Source organism: Anser anser (genome assembly GCF_964211835.1).
Source record: "Anser anser genome assembly, chromosome: 2".
NCBI classification, from domain to species: domain Eukaryota; kingdom Metazoa; phylum Chordata; class Aves; order Anseriformes; family Anatidae; genus Anser; species Anser anser.
The window spans coordinates 121035787-121060340 of NC_139721.1; the positions used below are offsets into that span (position 1 = coordinate 121035787).

At 37.3% G+C, this 24554-nt stretch overlaps 1 protein-coding gene across 9 annotated transcripts in view; it reads left to right on the plus strand.

The window, feature by feature from the left end:
* SLC4A7 (solute carrier family 4 member 7) overlaps positions 1 to 24554 on the plus strand; it is a 145015-nt gene that overhangs the window by 78856 nt on the left and 41605 nt on the right. For 8 of the 9 annotated variants that reach the window (XM_083825909.1, XM_083825908.1, XM_083825914.1 and 5 more), the window contains 4 exons: positions 8281 to 8362; positions 20315 to 20458; positions 23073 to 23208; positions 24200 to 24360. In XM_083825909.1, coding sequence (XP_083682035.1) covers positions 8281 to 8362; positions 20315 to 20458; positions 23073 to 23208; positions 24200 to 24360 — 523 coding nt within the window. Of the gene's footprint in view, positions 1 to 8280; positions 8363 to 8383; positions 9539 to 20314; positions 20459 to 23072; positions 23209 to 24199; positions 24361 to 24554 lie in introns of those variants that run through there. The other variant, XM_083825915.1, reaches the window with a different exon arrangement.

The window sequence follows — 24554 nt, forward strand, 5'->3', positions numbered from 1 at the left end:
TTAAAGCTGACATAAAACCTGAAGGAAATCTCTTAACTTTTAGAAGACTAGGCAAAGCTTTGTTTCCTGTGTACTCAGCTAAGAAAGGAAGGAGACAAAATGTGAGTTTAAGTAGTTGCTAGATGTGTCACAGTGAAATACAGCGTTTAAGGAGGTCTTAGGTGGTGTGTTAATATTTTGCATTTATTAAACCATTGTAAGAACAAGATGTGCAATCATTCTGGCTTATGCATTTATGCATATTGTCATCATTTCTGATTAAATACACTTATTTAAAGTAGTCATCAATTTACAACTTTGTCTTGACAGTTAAGTATGTGCTTTTTCCCTTTAAGAAGAAATGGTGTATTCTCTCTCAATTCCCTTTCATTCACGTGACTGGTTACAAAGATTTTACTATTTGGGTTACTATAGTAATAAGATTGCACTGCTTCATTCAAAACTGATCCATGTTTATACTCATTCAGTGTTGTGCCTTAAAACTTAGAGAGCCTTCCTTTGCTTGGCTGTTGGGCAACGGATTATTTTTTTTACTATAATTTTAGAAAGATTTGAACTGAAAGGAGCCATGTTTTTTTTTTGAATGAAATGTTTTGCTGTGAGGCAGTGATAAAATGCAACTTTGCAAAATGACTACGAGACTGTTAAATATGCAACTTGATATCTTGTGTTGGATTGGTGACATTATTCACAGTGGTAAGTTTTCCAGCTTGCAAAACACACAGATTGAACTCAAATGGGCTTCTCATTTTAATTTAATTTTCTCTTGTATTTTAGTCATTTTCTGATATAATATTAATTGAGCCATTCTTTTTTCTTGTGTTCATTCTAACCCTGTTTGGCAAACAGCTGTAGTGTGGTATAGTTGAAGGCAAGTCTCTATTGTGACCAGTCTTTTTTTGTGTTTTCTTTTCCTTCTCATTTCCTTTTGTGTTATTTCACATTTCCTATTTGTGTTATTTTCTTCTCATTTCCTTTTGTAAATGGCCTTGTGTTTATTGTTGTCTGATTTGTCAGGGCCATGGCTTGTCTTGCAGGTTGTGGTGCTCAGCATGGCAATGGTCTGATTAATGTCTGCTAGAAACACTGAAATTATTTATAAACTAATTATTTATAATCATTAAATGGTCAATTGTGCAGGAAGGAAAATGTATTAAAATAGTAACATGTTTAGAACTGTTTATTTTCCATAAATGGTGATTATTTTTAAGTAGTATATATACAATTTTTTATATACATTTATATATACATTCTTTACTCCACATACAGTTTCAAAAAAGTAAAATGCAACTCCTGTAGAGTCTTTTGAAGTTTAGTGATACCTATTGGGCATATATATATATGTAAACTGATGCTTTGTATAGCTCCTTGTTTTCTGTAAGTCTTCTAGAAGCGGATTGGTGGGAGTTCAGTATTTACCAGGATAAGCTGAGCAGTTAATTAGAGGATTAGTAGGACAGAGAAACTTCTTCAAATATTCTTAACCTCTCTCGCTGTGGCTGTGGTATTACTGAAATCCAAGTGCCAAACTTCCCTTTGTGGCTCAGAATATTGCTGAGACTGGGAGGGGTTCCCATGTACATGTGAGGACAGTTGTGTAATGCAGTAATCGTATAACCACAGGAAGAATTGAGGGGGGGCAGTGATACTCAGAGCCCTTGAGCTGTACTTGAGTCTTGCCTTTAGTGCTTGGGTAATAGCTACTGCTTTGATAATGGGGAAAAATATATTTGGAAAACAGCTGTTTCTGTGCAAATGAATACATGGCACGTAGGACCAAGGGGAACCTATTAGTACAGTGTGCTTCCTCTTCTGAAACTGGCAAATGTTCTGTTTGCACATTATTACTTGTTTTATTCTTACCTGTGTGTATTTAAAGGGCAGGGCCGGCTAAAAATTGTATGCCAACAAATGGGACAGGCCCTCGTTCTATTCGGTGCATTTTCACGTGGCTGTCAGGTTGATCCGCTTAATTTAGAGCGGGTGGCACTGCACTGCTTCGGCAACTTCCGAAGAAACAGTATCCTCGTGGACATGATACCGTGCCCAAATGACTTAGTTAAAATGCATTTATAGGCCATTCCCGTAACTCTGCTAGAGCTGTTTAATAGGCTGAATAATACCTTCACTTACTACTATTTAGAAAGAACTTGGATTTTCACATCCTGTCTGTCCTTCAAGGTGCCAGCAACTGGAGAAGCCTGCCCTCCTCCCCACCATAGGCTCGTCTTACCTCTGATTTAAAAGGGGAATCAATCTGACAGAGAGGTAAAGCAATATATTTAGAACTTCCCAAGTGCTGCCTGTTAGTTGTTCCTCCAGGTGAACCAGGTCAAAAGCCCTTTACCTAAGGATAGCCAGTGCCCTGTAAGGGTGGCAGTGGAAGAGCTGCAGCATAGACCTAGTGCTGGCAGCTGCCACAGGTAGAATGATGGGCCTCGAGATCTTTAGAGAGGAGTCATAGATGGCATTAACAAAAATACTAATTCTTAGGCTTCTTTTCTATATTCACTTCCAGGGTTGCCACTACTGGTAGATCTTGTCATATAAGGTTAGGATGTACATTGGCCTTGTCTGATTTTTTTCCCCCCTTCATTCTGAAGTATTACTGCTTATTAGCTTGCAGTTATGGGAGACTGAATGGGTAGATGAGAGGCTATACATATATTCTGTAAATTGGAGATGTATTTTACCTCCTGACTACATGGACAGTTAAGTGTGCTTAGAAAAGAGAAATGCATGTTTCTGAAACAAACTGTATAGGAGCAGCTGTTGTGAAAACATGTCATGAATTACCCTACTGGTTATTAATTATTCTGCACAATTTCAGTAGTAATGTGACAAAACAAATGTATGTGTCTATACATCTATATATTACAAGTCTTCTATATATATATGAACATACATGCGCACTTGTGCACACATCTGTAAAACAAGTACAAATTCAGGTTTTGTAGTTTCTCTTCAGTTATTTTTATGCGAGACGTGGTCAAAATAAAGGTTTTAGTTTCTTTTTCTACCTTAAGGTTTATTTTTAAAGCAGAGCAGTATTGGTATTTTATTTCCTTTTACTTTTTTTATTTTTTTGTTTTGTTACTGGAGCTATGATAGGTGTCATCTGTTTACATCTGAATACAAGTTCAACAAAGTGAGGGCTGATGATACAACAAAGAAAAATCTTTTTGATGGACTATACTTCCTAGGTCTATGACCATTTTAAATTGTTTGCACTGATTTTTAAGTTTATTGGGGACTTCGTGTAGGCATCTTCTGTTGTATCCTCTTGGAGACAGCATGCTGGTTTGGATGGGTGGTGTGATCCAGCTTAACTACTCCTGTGTTTTGGTGATGAAAGGATGAAGAGCAAAATACCCTGTGCAAGAACTCTCATTTTCTGTTAATCATGGTTATGTACATCTACAGCTCTCTTGTAAGGAGTTATTTGGTAATGCTGTTTGTCAGTGAGCCCCTCTGGTCTGTCATGCGTATGTGACTGCGTAAGGTTAGGCGAGCTGCATGGCGAGAAGAGTTTGTACAGATGGCAGTGGAAAGTTTCCTTTACATTTCATATTCGGTGCGTCATATTTGTGCCAGTCTACTAGATGATAACTGACGCATGCTGCAGTTGAGATTGACAACTTAATCCTTGCAAACTTGACTGTTTTCCTTCGTTTCATGTAATTTAGGATTGATGTTTTTTTTAAAAATAGTACTCTTATGAAACATGTAGTGTTGACATTTAAGATTCAAAAAGCGTACTGTACTGAATGAAGGCGGATGTTTGGGAAGGTAGATGAGTAAGGTGTGGGCAATTTTTGGATACTTGTTTGTCTGCAATAAAAAGGGATTCATTCTATTTTCCTGGACTGAAAAAAGTCATCTGAAAATCCAGAGGAAGAATCCTAGCTGGATTCTGCTGCCAAAAAGAGTCTTGTCTGGTCTACAGCAGTTTGAAAGGGGTTTGATTTTTATGCTGGGGAAAGTTTGGAAGGCTGATATAGTTGCTGCTTGTGCTGTTTCTTCTTTTCCTCTCAGTTGTTTGGTTTCCTTACTGAGGAAAAAAATAGAAGTTACATGTTAGAAATGAATCTTAAATTTTGCTTTGACTCATCTACGTCAGCTGTTTTGGGGCATCTGTGGCATTACTGTACGTGAAGTTTCACGAGAAATCAATGGTAAACTGCAGAGGAATGCTTGCTAAGATATGCTATAATGCTTGCTCTTTATGTGTCTGAGAAGGGGAAGTTGACTAACTGTAAACAGTTCCACCTTCTTTGTTTGAACTTTCTTACTTTGTAAAAAGTTTATAAATGAAAAGATAACTGAAATGGGCACAAGTTTTGATTCAACAGCTGAAAGTTTTCTCTCACTTATGCCTTAAACTGACATGGTAGATCTTCTATAATTACTGGAAACCTATGCCCTACAGACTTTATTTTTAGCAAGGAAAAGGCAGTAGTAGCTCGGAATCAGTTTTATAACTTACTTTAACTTACTAGATTTTTTTTTAAAATTTGTTTTTACTTGACCTAAGGCAAAAGTATCTTATGACAGCATTTGCTATTGGCATCACAAACGGTTGCATTAAAATGATGCTTTGTGCTTTTCTAAACAAAGGCTATAAATGATACTCTTTCTCATGTATGATATTTGTGGTTGCTAATGGTTTATTCTTGGAAGAGTCTTTGCATATGTTGAGTACTTTGAGATAGTGATAGAATGGTTTGCAAGGGCATGCATGCCTTTCTGTAATCTAATCTCAAAAGACGTTACTTTCACATGGTGTGGTTTTGAAGGCTGCTTCTGTACGTACGAAGTTGGCAAAGTACCTCTTACTAAAAGCAAAGGATGATAAATATTAATAGCATGGTATAAGGGATTCAGCAAGTACGGTTTCAAAACATTACTAGGGCCAAACAGAATCTCGTATTGCACATGAATTTTCCATGGTGTGTGTGTAACTTTCAGCATGCAGTAGTCAGTGCAATGATCAGGAGAAAATCTTTGTCGTCCTTTATTGCTAGAAAACTCTGTATCTGGCAAGTTTCCAGGTATCCTAAAAGGGCTTTTAAGGAGGAAGAAAAATAGAAGTTAGGATATTTCGGCTGGCTATATGACTGCAACCATGAAGCTAATTATTGATTAATTAGAAGAGGTTTTTTTTTTGACAGCAATTTCCCAAATATTAGTGTGTTTTTCCCACTCTCAAAATGTAAGACACTTAAGTATTATTAGTCAGCTACGTTATCTTTATTTTTATCTCTAGCTTCTGAGTTTTCTAGTAATGTGCTGCCTTTGCATGCATATCTGATTCTGTAAAGTGGTGTGTACTACAAGCATGTAACTTTCTAATTCTGGGTCACTGAAATTGGAAAGTAGCTATGCTCCACTCCTCCTTGGTAGCATTGTGGACTTACCAATGCAGTTAAATGCTTTGCTGTATGGATTTGGTGCCCCAACAGATGGTGCCCCAAATTTAAGCTTTCTAATGCTGCTTCTAGACCTCTTTTGCTATAAGCTTTATGCATGTTTTTTTTTCCCCCCCAAGTTGTGTTGAAAAACACATCTTCAGTAAAGGTAAGAGTTGAGAGTTCCCCTGCAACAGTTTTTTCCCTACCTCCAGAACAGTTACCAAAGAGCTGGCAGAGGCTGATTACATTATGAAGGCATCTTCTGGAGGGCTCTTTAAATCCCATTTTGGTGTGTAGGAGGCAGGAATGCCCCCTCCCCACGCTCTGACACTTTCTGAACTTCTGCCTCTACTTTATTAATACGACTTGGTAACAGTTTCACACAGTTGCCCCCATCAGATACACCTAAACTGAACGGTAGTGGTCTAGGCCATGAAGGAGTTTGGTTTTCTAACGTGCATGCGCATCTCTGCCCTTGCAATACAGCAGTGACAAAATGGAGTTACTGTGGAACACCTGCTGTGAAAACTCATTCTTAAGGCCAGAGAATCCTCCTTTAGTTTTCATAAACTTGTTCTGCCATGTGCTATGCCTTATTTTGTATCTTGCTTATTTACACAGAGCCAGCTGCTTTTAATGTCCTATGTGGTGTAGCTGCTTTTGTTACAACCTTCCCCCAAATGGGAAGACACTTGTTACTGTCTCCATTTTAAACCTCATCTGAAAATATTTTTTTCCTGTATATGCCAGGCATTGGTCATCTTCATATTCTTTAACCTACTTTTCCTAGTAGTCAATGATTGGCTTTTTTTTTTTTTTTGGTATGTAATACACTGTAGTAGATATCTGTTTTAGAGAGACTGAGGAGCTGTGCTGAGTTGTTTTTTTTGGGGTAGGGAGAGGGGTTTTTGCTTACAGCTGCTGTACAAGTATGTTGATTTTCATCCTCCTCACTTCGGTGTGAGAAGACAAGCCTGTTCTACACTCAGAGCACTGTGCTGTTGAGTGATTCCAAGATGAGAGTTTTAGTGAATATCACCACTGTTAGGGTTCCCAGTCCCTGTAAGACTCCCGATTCAGGGTTGTGGTTTTTTTTTTTTTTTTTTTCCATCACAAAACCATTATTATAGATCCCACGCTGAGCTACCAAAATGTGGCACTGGGCAGCTTCCAGCAGTGGTGAGCACCCAGATGCTTTGTGGTGGGTCTGGCTGTCATATAGCCGCAAGGAAAGTCAGTTTGGTGAGCTGAGAAATGAATTCAGTTATTTAAGTAAATAAATGGAAGCAGTTGGCACAGCTCTTTATATCTGATTTCATGATCGATAAATCTGACTTAGGGGAGGAAGAAAAAAGGGTTTGCCTGGAGGAGCAGGAAGAGCAGGGCCAGCATTCTCCAGCAGTTGGCCGGCTACTACAGATGGTAGAGGCAGAGCAAAACTCTATGGGAGGGCAGGCAGCAGCAGTTCAAGGGGAGATCTTGTTCTGCCTGGAGGCTGGATACTGTGAGCTGTTAAAAGAAAATAAAAACTGTTCTAAGAAATGCAAACCATTTGGAGAGAGGCAAATTTCATGGTGCTTTCTACAGCTCAGTTATTTTAAGTTATTTCGTCAGGTTTGAGCCGAAGGCAGGGTGTAAAGGTGTGTTTTAGTGATGTGTTCTGCGTAGTGCTACATGGGATTAGAGAAAGCACTCGCAGATAAGAAACTTGTCCTTGAACCTGTATGTATTTCAAATATTGTGTTTTTGCATTATGAGTAGTATGGTTTTGGTAGTAAAGAAATGGAAAAAGATCATCTTGCAACTGCCGTTGTCTAACCTTGTACATAAAAAGCATGAATTAGATGGGGTGTGGCTTGTTAACAAGCCTCTTGCTGAAAGCTGAGTGAGCAGTTGATTATTTTGATCTTTCCAAAACCGTTTGTCTAGAAGAGGCCCTCGAGTTGTGTAGCTTAACTCTTTTGCCACCCCTTTATATATAACCTTTGGTTCATAAAAGCTCCTTATTTGTGCCAGAAAATCCTACGCAGGAGTACTTCCCTAAGCAAGCATGTTCAAGGTCTCTGAATGTGAACTGCTGTAACTTTGAAAAATTTGCTAGTTAATTTAGTGAAGTAGATTCACTGCCGTTGAATGTAAAGCTAGGAGAGGGTTCCAATCCTGAAATGTACGTCCTGATCCTTGATAAGATGAAATCGAGAACATTGCAAAAAGAAATTCTGTGGTATTTAGCATATCCCTGGATTTGTTCTCTAGTTTTCCATTACAACTTCATGTTCACTGATTCTGTTCATTGGCATTAAGTTAAATGGTTTTCGATTTCTGTAGACAGCATTTGCTTTGAGCCTTTTTTTCAGGCTGTCCGGCTGTTGTGTTTTGTGCCCTTCTCCCTTCCCTCTCTTTATTATGATACTGGCTGGAATTTAAATATGATGTGAATTTTTGTCCAGCTTTTCGCCTTTTGCCAGGACAGCTGACTCTGTTTTTAAACTTGTAGGAGCATCTCTTAAAGTACAGTAGCAATTATTTGTGTAAATAATAAGTTTTGAATTGTCCTTCCCGATGACTCTAAACAAATAAGTAGCTTAATTTGCTTCGTTATTTTGTGACATGTAGTTTATCTAGCCTTAATCATACTGATGTTTTCACAAGCAGTAAGACATTTTCCTTCAGTACAAAGTAATGTTTTCTTGAGGAATTCTATGCGTAGCTTTTCATTTATATTTTCTTTCTCAGTTTCTAAGAGGTGAACTTTTATTACTTTAGAAAACTTTGATAGCTTCCAGAACAGCAGAACATCTTCAGGAATTTAGAAAAAGTTAGTTTTATTTGGATTTTCTTAACTTAAACTTTTCTCTTATTCCTTCAGGGTCATGATGAAGAAGCTGTTGTGGATATGGGCAAAATCAGCTCTACTATCAATACAAACTTTGAGAAAGAAGAACTAGAGAGTAAGTTTGTGGGGGTTCTCTGTTTGTTTAACCTGCTTTTTCTTCCCTGCAGGATAAAATATCTATTTTCGTTTGAGTGCAACCAGTATCACTAAAAAGAAACAGAATTTTATGGCCAGCACACAATTCTAGGAACTAAAACCGTGGAACTGCAGATGACCTGTGCTGTCTTTGTCACTGCACATGCTAATAAATACTCAGTGTTCTTTAAATGTGTCACTGAAAAGAAGTCTTTAAAAGATATTTACAAAGCTTTTCTTGGAAAGCTTTGCTTCCAAGATTAACAATCAAAATGTAGCTTTGAAGAAATAATCACTTTCAACAAGTTGTTTCCCAGCATGAATGATGTCAACTTCTTCAGAATCAAAATTCAGGGAAACAAGGATCATGAGGAAGTTGTTTGTTTTCTTTTCTGAAAACTTCTTGTGACTGTAGTCATGCACTTCAAATGCTGACTGATTAAGCAGATACATTGCTTCTAGTTCCATGCTGAATCGTACATCCTGTCTACAATCAATTAGAAGCGTTATGGAATCATTATTTGACCCAGAACCCTGCGTTAAGCACATTTAAAAAAAAAAAAAAAAAAGAAAAGGCACTGAGTCAGTTTCATATGCCAAAATGAAAATGGGATATTTTGTCTAAGGTGTAATTTCTTGCTGGCTTGAAAAGGAAGTAGATTGGCTTGAAAGTTCACGTATGCCATTTAGTGATGCAAGAGGAAAAAGCTAGGGGTATGCAGGGTAAAAATCCTACTTTCCCGTGCTCTGAAGCTTAATTAACATTTGTGAAATGCTGAAGACTATCAGTAGATACGTTAAGTAGTATTTCCTGAAACTGCTGAATCTTACTGCTTCAGAACAGCAGAGAGCCCTTATAGCAGCAGTTTCTAGCTGACAAAAGTTGATTTTAGGTTGATGTCTCATTTTCCTATACTGTAGTCTAACAAGGGACAGTTTAAAGTGATTAAAGTTGTTTGCTGCTCTTGCAGTCATATTCTTGCTCTGTTCCCTTCTCTCTGTTACTGCTTTCTGTCTTGAGCTGACACTTTGTTTGTCTGACCGTACAACAAGCGTGGTTAAATGTAGTAAGCCAGCAGAAGAAGAAACACCCCTGACAAAGGAACATAATGAGAGATCTCATGAATTGAGCACCCTGAACCATTTTGCCACACAGGTGGGTGTCTGCCAGTGCTGAGAGGAGGTATGAGCATAAGGCTGAGAGGTAGAGGTGGGGAGTGCAATGATGCTAATTCAGATAGGGTTAAGCTGCTGTGAAGCTGTTTCGCTATCTGTTTTTGCAGGTAAATCTTAAGTGCAGATTTAAGCTGTTTCCTCCTTCATTTCCTTTTCTTGCTTTTTTCTGGGAGATGAACCAAAAAAAGCACGGGTGTGTTTTTGCAGGGAGGCAAGGGTTAAGAGGAGGCAGGCATTCAGCTGGAGTAGTTTGTCAGTGCGCTGAGCAGCTGGAATGCCTCAGCACCAGGAGGAATGACATGGGAACGTGCAGCCGGATCGCTTCCCTGGTCTTGCATGGCACAGGCGAAGGAATGCCTCAGCCAGTACACCACTGCAGGGACACAAGGTAGGGATGGAAAGGCAGTGGTTAAGGCTTCTGGAGGCAATTTAAGCCATTGTATTGCTGACTATGAAAATACCCACTGTCTTCTTACCCATGGCCAAGGAATAAATTACGGTGAAACTAAAACTTGTGTTTCATGAGCATTTGAGTCAACATAACAGCTGTTGAAAGGAGGAACTGAAGAGATTTCATTGTCCTCACCTTGCTCTTAGCCATGCAGCCTTGTTTCTTTCTTTGGCTACCTCATGCTCTCTTCAGAGCGAGACAGTGTCATTTTCTAAAGAGAGTGCTGGCTATACAGAGATTGAACATAACTAATAAGAAGCATCTGACAAAAAAAAATGTATTGCAGTAGGATTAACACGTGTTTCTGAAACTTCAGATAGGCACATATTTTAGTAGTAGTCAGAATTCTTTTTTTGTAATTACATTTATTCTGTAGTTTCTTAATTATCTGTAAGAAAATTGGTCTTTTTTTATAGTAGAATGGGGAAAAGGAGGGACAGCATATATTTTGACTTTTATCAGTGGTGTAACCATTCCGAAGTAAGAATAAGAAGTTTTTTTTTTCCTGTACTGAAGACAAATGTATGTAAATACAGTCGTTTGACTGGTATACTTATCTTCTCTGAGATTCAACAAAAGGAATTGTTTAGATACAGGGTGTCTTAGATAATAAATTATATGAACTTAGAGTTCTGTTTATTATGAGATTGCTAATTATAAGCTATGATGATGAGAGTAGGCATGTGGGTTTGGGGGGAGAGAGGGAGGCTTTGTTTTTAATTCTGGTACTAAAATCTTACAAGGGGGGAAATGGAATTGTTGTCTGAAAGCAGTAGGAAACTCCAGATAGTATTATTTTTCATTATTGACTTGTGAAAATTTTCTTGTAGGCTTAGGAAGATCTACAGTAGCATTAAGTATTGTAAGTGTTTTAAGAACTGAAGCTGTTTCAGTCCGGTCTTCCAACTTGTTTCTTCTGGTGACTTGAAAAGGAGTTCTAGGAATTTGGAACCCCTCCAGAAGTGTGCGTTGATTCATTTTCAAGGAGAGGCAGCAATCAATTAATTCAGTTCAGCTATGATGTGAAGAACCAAACCTTGAAAGCCAGCAATGATAGGTGATAATTTAGCAGCTTTAAAGCATCTACAAACTGATGCTGATTGGTTTGATGCTGCAGAAGGCATAATTTATTGCCAATGCTGGAGCAACATTTTTTGGTGCTCTCAGTACTGGATAACTATTTCCTGGTAACTTTGATGGGAATGTCAATGTGATGTCAATGGAAAGCAGACTAGTTGCTAAATACAAAATAAATCTTGGAGCTAGGACTCTGTTAATGGTTGCAGGGAAAGTGTGGTACATATCCAGAGTGACAGTATTTAGGTTAGAAAGGTTAGAAATAGGCTACTTGTTTTGCAACTCTCCCTGTAAAAGAGAAATAGGTAGAAATGGTAAAATGCAATTGTGGGCAGACTGTGTAATAAATTAAGGTACCACTTCTTACCGAAGTTGTAAGTCCATACTTTGAAATAACAAATGTCAGTTTACAGAAGAGCTAGAAAGTGGAATAACAGCTTAAAATAGCATCTTTAAGAGCACCTAATGTTCTTAGCTTGATGCCAGACACTTTGAGCTGGAACGAGTGAGAATAACAGCGAAGTAAGGATGGAATGGAAGTAAGGCAAGAATAGTAATGGCAGAGGTATTTTATCCCATCTTTCTGTTAAGAACCATGTTTTAGGTAAGTGCTCTAAAACCTGAGTTGCTATGTTTAGCTTGATGTTACTAAGTCGTATCTTTTCAAATGCATAGATGGCTTTTCAGCTTGATTTGTGGATACATTTACTAGATCTAGCTTAAGGGAAAAGGGCTATCTTCTGTTACTCTTAGCCGACCAGTTACAGGCATAGCAAAGATAAGGAGTTTACACATAACAGAGGCTTTGTTCCAGAAACAATCTGAGGTCGAGTGTCCGTCTCAGTAGTCTAGTTTTCTGTGCCATAAATCCAAGAAGCAGCTTTCAAAACTTAAGATGATTTAGTAGCTACTCTAACACTATCTTGTGGCAGGTGTAAGTAGTGTTTACGTTTCAAGTGACCCTATTACCTCTGATACCTTGGTGGCTTAAAGCCATCTTTTTCCTTTAAGAAAACAGCCGTGCTTTTCTGTTCATCTTAGTTGATAAGGATGGATAATTAAATAATCCTGCACTTTCTCCTCCCTCTAGAAATGAATATATCTAAGTGGAAAACTTGCTCTGCAAGTTTTGCAGTTGTTGTAAATAGTCAGAAATTGTTTCAGTACTATAAAAGGGCTTTGGTGGAACAAAGAGAACTTAAATTCCACCACAAGTTACAATGTACTGCTAACTTTTTCATTTGTTTGTTTTTAGGTGGTAGGTTTAATACTAATCTACCTTTTAGATGTATTTAAATTGTGACTGTGCTAAAACCCATGAGTAGTTCCTGTGAAAACTTTCAAGAGAACACATTCCACAGGAGCAGGTGAACAGATGTAACTTAACAGGACGTTGTAGCTGCTGGCCCTTTAAAAACATGCTTAGTATTTACTTTCTCATGTTCCCTAATAATAGGCTGCACTAATTTAGACAGTACAGAACACGTTTTTTCACGGCTCTCAAACTATGGAATGAATGTTTGAGTCTTTAGAAGACCCCCTAATGGTCCAGAAAAGAACTGTATTTAACAGAGAAGAATTTCAAAATGCTATTTTTATGAAATTATACCTTTTTATGTGATCAAAAAGTAGAATAAAGTGGTATGAAACTAATTCTGAAAATATAATTAATTTAGGATGCTCATCAATGATTCTTGGAGGCCATCTTTCACCCATTGGCTCTAGTGATATCCCTGAGTTGCAAAGTTAATTTAAATTGACCTGAGAGCAAAGTGAAAACATGTCTATTCAGGTACAGTACAGTTGGACATGTTAGGTATGTTCAACATGCTCTGAGTCATATGCAACAGCAAAAAAAATATTCACTTGTACCAGTTAAGCTAGCAGCTGGTACAGAATAAATTCTTTTGTCCTTATTGCTCAGAAATATAATATTTCAGTAATATCTCTGCTCAGCTCTTCTGTGTAAGTTACAAAAATCAAGGATGTTTTCCTAATATGACTTTTAGTGGAATCTTGATTAAGTAAATGTTGGAATTAGGTTGCATTACTACACCTTTGTCACCTGTGTGTTGAAACTTACGGTTACACAATATGATACACTTTTGCCATGGGGTATCTGCATGTCCACAGGCAAGTTCCACGACTTATTTTCCTGTTCATTTGTACAGTATTGAGACTTCTATGTAGGAAGAGTAATTTTCCTTGATTTATTATATTATTAGCATTGCTTATTGCAAAGTTAAGTGCTTAAATGCTATCAAAATTATTTTCAGGCTGCCTTTTGAGAGGGAAATCTGCCAAGCTGACTATATAGGCATAAAACTCAATAGAGCACCCAGAATTCTAGACCAGTCTTTTTGGAAGTTAATTCTCAATTCTTGATGGTAACCTAACAGGAACTGAGTGTAAAAAGAAGTATGAACTAGTGCATCTCAAAATTCATATTCTTGGCTAACTAACTACTGCATAAATTTAAAAGGGGAGAAAAAATAATTAGCAGTTCTGATACCACCATTGTTGTTGAGGAAAACTACTCATTCTACAAACGGTGGTCTCAACAGCTGAGGAACCCTCCTGTGTACCCCATTTCATTAATGGTTGGTGACAGGATGTTTTGTATGTTTCTGTGAAAGATATTATCTGCATTTACGGCCTTTCTGACAGAGTTGAGACTGAGGAGGAGGGAGTAAGACTCAGTTTTCATACTAGAACAAAGTTAGCATTTTTTGTATATATACTAAGTTATTCAGAAGATTAAAATAGTAGTACTATTTTGATTTTGGTTTTATTTTGTTCAAAAGGCATTGTATAGTATTATAAAATGGGTGTGATATTCTGGTTTAAAGTAATCAAAACGTTTTCAGACAAGACAGCTTTCCTAAAGACTTGGATTTACTTAGTATTATGATTTAGGTGTTGGTCTATGGGAAGTATAGACTTCAGTAATTTCAGTGACTTTTCCATGGGAAGTGGAGTACGTGCAGGGAATCATACAATTCATTTTAGCCATGCTTCCCTTGTTATGTAGCCAATTTAAAGTAGATGATACTTATATAAATACTGAACCTTAAATGAAATAATCTTTGAAGGAAATGATGCAGCAAAGAATAAGTTTTTAATATTCAACTATTTTTTTCTGTAGAGTGAGAAAGCAGTACTGAAAAATGAATACCCTTGAATTTCTAACAAGAAAGGATAGATAATCTAATATTCATCCTCCAAAGCTGACGAAGCTGTAAATCCACTATTAGAGGTTAGACAGTGGGAATAAACAAAGTGATTCAGCACTTAAACTTGAACGATTTACTTTGAGAACATCTGCAGCAGACAATAGCTTGTAGTTAAATGCTTAAAATCCATTTTGGGAAACTCCCATGCTAATTTTAGCATTTCTTTTTAACACAAAGTTCTTTTTAAAATAGAAGCCATTAAAAACAAGCTAATGCCTTTTACATAAATACTTAAAATAAATATTTAATGTAAAATGGACCAAGATGGAAGCAATGCTATTTAAAAATTTATGGCGTAAGCTGTCTTAGCTTTTTTATTTGCAAACTTAGTTTATCTGAGAGAACCTTATGTGGTGCTTCTGTTCTGACTGCGTGTATCAGAAATTTTATGAAAAGGTAATTAATGGCAGTTTCATAATCTGAAACTTACGTAAAATTGTTATTCAAGCAGTAGGGCCAGGATACAGAAGTTTACCAAACAGTACCAAATGCAACATAAAACTTTAAAATGAGCTTGATGGCCCCAGTTTACTCAAAGATTTTTGAAACCAGGCAGAAGACAGCTTATTGTTAATTGATGGCTTTCCATAACATTTACTGATGTTCCAAACATTGACTAAAGCTGTAAAGTGATGCGTCTCAGAATTCTTGCTGAATGGATGACTTCTTCATTTGAAATTCATTGAATGCTAGTGTTTCAGAACAGTTGAAACTTTTTAAGTGTGAAGGGTTTTTGTTTGATTTTTTTTATGAAGAAAGGGTGACATTTTTTTCTTCAGAAAGGGTTAACCCTTATATGGGACAAGATTCCACCCATAATATTTTTCATACCTTATGAATATCAGGGAATAGAGGTATTTGGGGGGAAATTAACCCACTTAAAGATGTGTGCAGCAGTTGTACAAGAGACAGGTGTGTGGTCAAGAATGTGTGTAACAAGAATGCATTTGTGACCACTGATGAAGTGGAGATTTTTTTTTTTTTCCAAATGTTTCTCTTGAAATGCTTAACAAATACAGTGTATTGACTGTGGAAGCCTAGCGTACTTACGGTGCTTGGCATCCTTGGGAAGGGCTGAGAATACTGATTTATTAGTGGACAAAGGGCAACCTTTGACTTTAATGGAACTTTTGCCTGAATTGTGTGTTTCTAGGTTTTCTGCTTTCCAGCAGAAATAACTCTTAGAAATGATCTTATTATACATCCTCTGTCCTGAGCACTGCTGAGGCAGGCTGGACCTGAGCTGCACCTTCAGCTCAGAGTGCGGGACCCCGCTATGGGCTGACTTGGACGTGTGGTACAAGGGCAGCCAGCTCCCCCAGGCACCCAGTGAGAGAGGTGGATGCTGGCTGTGGGCAGCAAAGCCCTGGGGCAGACATGGAGTGCCACAATCCCCACGGAGCTCTGTCAGCTGGCACTGGGCTTTTCCTAGTACTGTTACTACCTCCACGTCTCATGTCATTACTGACAATGCCTTCTTGAATACTGTTGATTGTGTCAAGTAGAAATAAATATTCAGTGCATTTTTCTCTTATGACTGCCCCTACCAACTCGTTTTTCTGCCTTTTCTAAAGTCTACAGAAGAAACACACTTCTGTGTGTAATGAGTTCTGGTATTTATTGCTTCTGCCAGTCAGCATAATGTGGTGCTGGCTTTCATTGTGCAGTGAGAAAACACGCTTTCTTACTGAGCTGCTTTACCATATGCTATGCATACAAAATTTTTGGATTATGCTTTTCAGTACTATCTACGCAACCATTTCAGTACAAAGAACATATTCTTAGATACACTTAATTACTATGAGCAACAGGAGATTTTGGGATAGGGCACAGAAGGCTTAACAGATCCTAAAATATATTGGACTGTGGAGAACCTGTGGGCTCCAGCTAAGGCAAATAACCATGTTGTGAAAGGATTTTTTTATTTCTTTATACAAATTTGGTTAGAAAATTTGATATTGTCAAAACAGGATATCATTTTTTAAAAAAGGCAAATCATTCTTTTAACAAAGCACAGAAAAAGACTGCTGATAATAAGGTTCTTTTTGTAGGAAGTTAATGCTTGGAAAACTGAGATGATTGTATACAAACACTGTATACTGTATACAAATACTATATACAAAAACTTTTTCCAACAATAAAGGAGGATGAGGTATAAAGGAGATTCTAGTAGTTCCTAAAGTTTTACCAGAGCAGAGCGTATTTGGAGAGGATCTTTGGGCTCTGAAGTGTTTTGGGTGTGAAAAGATTTGTTTTCACTCTTTTACTTCATTCACTGAAGATTATTTTTCATATTTGTGTACTTCTAACTTCTGAGCAAACCTGTGATATAGTTGATATAGTTGCGCTTATAGTTGAGCTTATTTTTGTGTGTACAGGTACTTTCCATGATGTATGAAGAATTAGTGTCAAAGTATGAGATGATGGGTTTTGAATAGTTCATGTTAGGGTAATGTTTTTGGGGGTGTGGGAGTTAGAGACACCTGAGAGCACACAGCTTTTCTTTTTCCTAGCTGCTTTTTTTGGCCTGTTTTACGGTCTCATAGAACAGGTTAGGATCTCTGCTGCAGATCCTTCGTGGATTACATTACTTGCTTAAACAAAGGCTTCTAAGTAAAATCAATGACCTAACTTTGTATTACTATCTGATGATTTTTTTTTTTTGAAAAATAGTGATTCCTGTAATAAAGTTTTTATCTTCAGCTGACTATTGGGAGCTTATGGAAAAGATAGTCAGACTATTGTCAGAGATGGACAATGAAAGGGTGAGGGGGAACAGATGAAAAATGCAGGATGGGAAGTGCTGACTGGATGTTTGGAAATCTTTTTTGTGGAGTATGTTGTCATATGTTGGAATGGGTTGTCTGTAGAGAGTCTGTAGAATGTCAGTTCTTTGAGACACTTGAAGCTTGACTGTTTGTCTTCCTGAGCAACCTGATCAAAAAGATGACTTCAACTTTGAAGGTGGTCGTGCTTGAGAGAGATTGGACTCGATAGCCAGTCTCCAGATGTCCCTTACAGCAGCAGTTAATATGGTCTCTGCAGTTCAAATTTCTAAGTAACAGGATTTGAGAATGTATAATGTTCCTTTCCACGTAGGTGTTAGCTTGATTTCCCTCGGTAACGTAGGGAAGAACATTCTTTGTATGAAGCTTAAAAGTTGTCTGTCTGTCAAAGTGATGGTTAGGAAAAAGGAAGTCCTGTGTGAAATTCTACTTACACAGTTGCCACATCAGAGCATTTCGGATGTATGTTTTTGATCTCTCCAGGAGTTTAGAAGTCTTCTATTAATATTTTCTTAGGGCTCTGGGAAGAAACCAGAATATCTAAACAGAGCATTTTCTATTCTTTTAATTTTATTGGACTTTTTTATATAAACTGACTTGTACTGTGTGATTGAGACATAGCAAACTCCTAACATTTAGATTTGTTTCATAGGGATAAGGGCCTTAATAGTAAATACCCTTGGGGGATTTGAACAGCTAAGTATGGATAAAGTCATGTTAGATTAAAATGAACAAGTATCTCTTGAGTTCTGTATCACTAAATTTAGTATCAGGCAGTCTACTAATTCTATTGATGATTGGTTTAAAGTAATTCTCTAACAAGCTTTACTTGAGAGTGGTAGTGTGGTACAGATGTTGGTGTGAGTTAAGCTGTGAAGGTCAAGCAACTGTACTTTTTAAGCTTTTAAAAACAATATTCAAGTAAAAGGTTGTGTTCCTTTTAAAGTAACGCTGATTCTGGTAATATGTATCGTAGCCTTTTTAGAGTTAACTTTTCCTCCGTTACTATTATGTTGCTGGTCTTTTTCTGGCAATTTGTTTTGGCCAGGGTGAAGGGAACTGTAAGTTGTTTTTCTCGGTTCATTGGGAATGAATGAAGAAAAATCTTACGTGTTTTTTGTTTTGTTGGAAATTGTGCTAGCAACTAAATCTTTATCTGTTCATCTTCCGGCTTTAATTACTCCTATCTGAATAATGAAGTTAAGGGAGCACAGACCTACTCAATACAGCTATCTTTATTTTTGGGGGGGGTTTCAGTGCTTTGTGAAGTTAGAATTAAGATTAAACCTGTATAACTCTACGGCAGTTTTACTCTGCCTTTTGGTGTTAATATCCCTGCAGCATCCAACAGCAGTAGTTTAGGATTTAGTAGGTAATAGAAGAGATCTCTGTTGATGCGTGCCCGTGGTATCAGCCTACTACTTTTGGTGTCTGTGTACAGAAGATTATTGTTTCATGATGGCATCAGTAACGTGACATTGTTAGTGTTGCCATCTAGCCATATCACATGTCAACTTTATTGATTAACATTCAGGTGTCACCTAAGTGTTGCTTTCTCTGGAATTTCATCTTGTGTAGTAGTTACAGAGGGTGCGGGTCCAGCTCCCCAGCAGGGCTGGCTATTCTTCGTGGAAGAAACTCATAAAAGAAAAGTCTCTATTGATAAATAGTAGTAATGAATGCTTCAACAACTTAATCTGTTTTCTACGCTTAAAGGGAACAAGTTTACTGTCAAAATGCATCATTTCAGATTTGGTCATAGTCCCAGTCAGTCCACTCCTATTAAAGCTAGTGTTTGAATTGTGTCAAGCCTCAGGTTTGTGTAATTCAGAAAGTAATCTTGACTAGATGAAACAAACATTGAGCTTGCTTACATATTATTGTTTTTTTCTTTGCTTAGTCCTTTCTCTTGTGTGACACTGAAAATATTGTTTTATAAGGTATTATTTAAAAATTTATATAATCTTGAGGCTTAAAGATGCTTCTTAGAAGGCATGTTTGACATGTGCATATATATGCATATATGTGTATAGTCACAACTCCTGTGGCTTGCTTGGCTTCTATAAACTTGCTGAATTTACATCTCTCTAGGAGCTCAAAAACCACTTCCTTTTCCTTTTGTTAATGTCAGTCTTCTGTAATAACTCTTCTACAGTATGAAACGAAGTATTTAGTGTTAACCTCCAGGCTTAGTTAATGCGTCTTTTCCTGAGATTGTTTGTTTAAAAAGGCATTGAAAAGGTTATTGTATATGCTAACTCCTTTACAGGAGGCATTGTAGTAATATGTTCTTAACAGTTCATTGATTTTTTTTTTTTCTGCAAGGCTGTTTGGTACTAGTATTGCATTAATGTGAGAGGTCAAAGGAAAATAAGATGTTGAAAGTAAATTTTTTTAAATGGCAGTATACATTAATTTGAGGATGTGCTGTTTGGTACTAGTATTGCATTAATGTGAGAGGTCAAAGGAAAATAAGATGTTGAAAGTAAATTTTTTTAAATGGCAGTATACATTAATTTGAGGATGTGCTAAGTTTATTAAAGATCCTAGAATGATGGAGGGAGGGGATAACAACAACAACTGTGTCAGTTGTGTGATGTTTTAGGAATGCATTTTCAGATGTAAGTTTCTGTAAAGCTCTTGAACTGATATTAAAGGAATGATATATTTGAACCTCAGGTTCAGCTAGGCGTGTTGATATTTAAAGAAATATTGGTGGTTCATTCAACCAGAGAAAACTTCCAGGTTGTAAGCTATGGGTAACTTAATGAAGTTTACAAATTTAACTGTGAGATCACATCTTGCCATTGTAGCCGCTATCCTGTTGCGATGATTCCCAGCAAAAAAGAGGTGTATCTTGTAATTTCTCTGCTTTACTACTAGTTTCCTGGTGCTTATCAAATAGTTTCTTCCAGTATAGGTCAAGACTGTTTTATATTACTTGTTTCACAACTGAGTTCTTGAACTGGGCCATAGTTTATTCTTACTCACCTTATTGGGGAAATGAGTATGGCATTAATTCTTTGACACTGGGGAAAGAAAACAAATGGTAACATTAGTTAAATAAAGGTAGTTCTGCAAAGTTTTTCTGGATTTTTTTTAAATTGTTTTTTACTATGTCGAACTCCTTGTTTTTTGACAATGATACTAAATTTGGGCAGGAAGTAATTTTTTTTGTTCAATTGTTTCCTCTTGAACTTTCTTGAAAGGCCACAGAGCTGTGTATATTGGAGTTCACGTCCCATTTGGAAAGCAGGGCCGTCGGCGGCATAGACATCGTGGGCACAGGCATCACAGAAGAAAAAAAGAAAAAGAAACTGATAGAGAGGATGGCCGAGAATCTCCATCATATGGTAATAAATTTGTTGTGGGAGTTCTTTGTGTCTATTGAAAATAAGCTTAAAATAGTTACTTTGTGCTTAAACATTGTGCTGTTCCTTTTATTCTTACTGCAGTTGTGTATTTCTACCTCCAATCAGGCAAGCATTTCGTGGTCGTATTTTGTCTGAATGAATCATAAGCTGTTGGGCTTCATCCGGATGTGTGTCTGAGTGAATGTTTAGCAGCCTGCAATGAATAGGTTGGACCAGAGCTTTTTAATACTCCCCTTTAGCTTAAAAAATGTTACTTGAGTTAGATACCATTTTTCAGATTGTGTGTTCTTGCATTTCTTTCAGAAGTGCTGAGTGACATGGGGAAAACTATGGGTACAGCTGTGAAAAGGCATTTGCCATAGTAACTTGATCCATTTACTCCAGCCTTTCTGCTGTCCATTACTGATAGTAAGAGATTGTACTACCTCCTGAGTTCTAGTTTTGGATTCCCCCATCCACTCATTCCTTTGTCAGCAAGAGATTACTTGTCATATTCTCTAAAATTAAAGTAGTGGGCGCTTCTCTTGGCAGATTTTCTTTAAGACCGCACACCTACTTCTATTGCTGTACTATAATGACTGGAAAAATTATGGTGTAACGGGTAATTTTTTGTTCTACTTTGGGTGTGGATACCATGCTGTTCTGTCATGTTTCTGTGATGAGAAAAACATTGTATTTAAGGCCAGTTCCTGAAACTAAAGAATTTTCAAATGGGAATGCTTTGACAAACCTCCTTTTACTGTTCTTGTACAGTTCATAGTTTCATCTACCTTCAAAACTTCCCTTCCCGAATACAAATTATTACCATGTGATCATATATTTATAGAGTCCCCTTACAGGTTCCAAAGCATCAGGTAGTATTAAATAGATAGAAATTCACTTCTGTCTTCTGGGATGTTTTTTCTGATACAAAGGATGTGGCAGGATTCCTAGGATACACTGGGTTTGGGACAGAAGCAATCTACTGTAGATTTTAATTTTTATATAATTAATATAAGTAAATATAAGTGTATATATATATATCTATATAAATATTATGAAGTATAAATCACATAAAATGTTTATATGTACGTTAATGTAATATATATATAATTATTAAATATGTTATTTTTATATAGATAGCAGGTAAACTATAGAAGTATATTAAAGGAAATATTTTAAAGTACATTTTAATATGTTTAGGTAGAGTCATAGAATCATAGAATGGCTTGGGTTGGAAGGGGCCTTAAGGATGACGTTGTTCCAACCCCCTGCCATGGGCAGGGATACGTCCCACCACGCCAGGTTGCCCAAAGCCCCATCCAGCCTGGCCTTAAACACCTCCAGGGATGGGGCATCCACAGCTTCTCTGGGCAACCTGTGTTTGTGTCTCACCACCCTCATAGTAAAGAATTTATTTCATATATCTCACCTAAATCTACCCTTTTTTAGTTTAAAGCCATCACCTCTTGTCCTATCACTGCGTTCCCTGATAATGGGTCTCTCCCCACCTTTCCTGTAGCCCCTTTTTAGGCACTGGAAGGCCGCTATAAGGTCTCCCCAGATCCTTCTCTTCTCTAGGCTAAATAAACCCGACTCCCTCAGCCTGTCTTCATAGGAGAGGTGCTTCAGCCCTCTGATCATCCTCTGAACTCTCTCAAACAGGTCTGTGTCTTTTTTGTGCTGGGGGCTCCAGAGCTGAACGTAGGGCTCCAGGTGGAGTCTCACAAGAGCAGAGTAGAGGGGGAGAATCACCTCCCTTGTCCTGCTGGCCACACTGCTTTTGGTGCAGCCCAGGATACAGTTGGCTTTCTGGGCTGCAAGCACACATTGCCAGCTTATATTGAGCTTTTTATCCACCAGTATCCCCAAGTCCTTCTCCGCATGTGTAAATGTACGGTTTATTACGCACTATTATTATATTATGAGAAGTTAAATATTTCTTCAACATTTTATGTGTAGTTTCTACTTTCTTATGCTAATTTATGTACAGTGCTACAGACCTGCAATGAGACAGTTATTAATTTTTTTCCATCTTATATGAATAGTAACAGGCTTTTGAAAAGCTTGCTGCTTTAATATGTCTGGGGAGGCACTATTTGGAGGAGGAGAAGGGGCAAGATGGGAAAGACATCTTGAGCTATTCAGAACTGGACAACCAATCTATCAGTTGAGCTGTTTGTGTCCATCAGCTTTTTTATTCACGTGTCTTAATTAGTATCATCTGTGACAGGGTGGAATCATTTGTGTTCTCAAAGTGAAAAGAAGGTTCCTAGCCTTTTAGTGTATGGTGTGTGTTTTTTTCACTTTCCTACCAGTTATGCTGAGGATGTTTGTTTTCATATCGTTAATCTATTGAAAAATTAAAAATACTTCATTTTGTTACCAGATTGCAAACATAAATTTCCAGATGTTATTTTGTTTTCAGAAACAGAGCAAAATTTTAAAAGGGCCTCCTTTTAAAGAAATGTCCCTCTTTCTATTGTTTCTGTGCACTCTTGAACAGAATATTGTACTGCATGTTTCTGAGACCAGGATATTCAAGTATTACATTTTGCTTCTTGCATAATAGAAGTGAGTTCTTTTAATTGTTGGGTTTCTCATTTTCTTCCAGACACGCCGTCCCAACGAGTGCAGTTTATCCTGGGTACTGAAGATGATGATGAACACATTCCCCATGATCTCTTCACTGAAATGGATGAACTTTGCTTCAGGGATGGAGAGGAATATGAATGGAAAGAAACTGCTCGGTAAGCTAAAAGTAGATTGTTTCAAGGTATATTTTCTAATGATTTTGTCTCAGAGAACTGCAAACCAAGTCTAAGTTAAAATTATTGTGAACTATAGGAGTTCGTTAAATTCAGGATCAGCGAATTAAAACTTTTATGCTTTTTGTCCAATTTTGGAAGAATTCATATGTTTTCTCAAAAGACCCTCAGTCTTACTGATGCTATGTTGACTTTCCTAAAACTCGCCATGCTGAGCATTGTGAAAGGTACAACTGTTTGTTATTAATAAAGGTGTTCAGCCATGTAGCATAGTATTTACTGTCTCAGAAATCTTTGCTCTGTTACTGGTGATAAATTGGTGTCATCTTTTTTCTCAAACGTAAATAAAATTAGGTATTTACACATGTTCTTTTTAGGAAGTATTTGATTAATTTTTTGCAAAGTTGAGTGCATGCATGTTATAGGAGGCCACAATTATGTTTGGCCAATATCAGTTAAACTGTTTACTTCTACATATGTTGTAATACACTCTTCTGGATGCAGTACTTCCAATTATCTTAGTGCGTGCTAGCTTTTGCAGAAGTTCAAGTTGCATCACACCTGTGAATCAGAATCAAGATCTGTAATAATATAGTAAAACATATTAATATTGCCTAACTCTTGAACATCTGACTTGGCATCCTAGGAAACTCAAATATTGTATACAAGCATTTCAGACAGCTGAGATGCAGATCAAGTAGCGCATTGTTCATAAGAATTCATGAGTAGACAGGTGTTGTTGAGACCTGATGAAACAAAATTGGCAAAAACTAAAACAGTTGAGCATGGATAAAGGCCAAGATGAAAATGTTACGACCATTAATTAATTGAATTGTTTGAGAAATCAAAGCCAGTATGAGCTGACAGGTCTTCCTCTTCTGTGTTGTTTAGAAGTCATAGGGAAGGATGGGGTTGCTTGCCAAGTTGTCTGTCTTCCATGAAGAATATAAATGTGTATGTGTACCCATTTCAGGTGGCTAAAATTTGAAGAGGATGTTGAAGATGGAGGTGATCGATGGAGCAAACCTTACGTAGCAACTCTGTCTCTACACAGTCTCTTTGAACTACGAAGCTGTATTCTTAATGGGACGGTCATGTTGGACATGAGAGCAAACACGCTAGATGAGATAGCAGGTTACAGCAAAACTTTATTGAAATATTTTATTCCTAAATTTTAATCTGTAACTTGAAATGCTTTTGATGATGTCTTTTTATGTTCTTAAAAATACTGTACTGAAGAATAGGTATGTGCTTGCTTACTGCAGTTTTCTTCTTCTGGTTGTAAAGAGCTGATCTTGCAAACTTCACTTATGAGCATCTGCACTGGA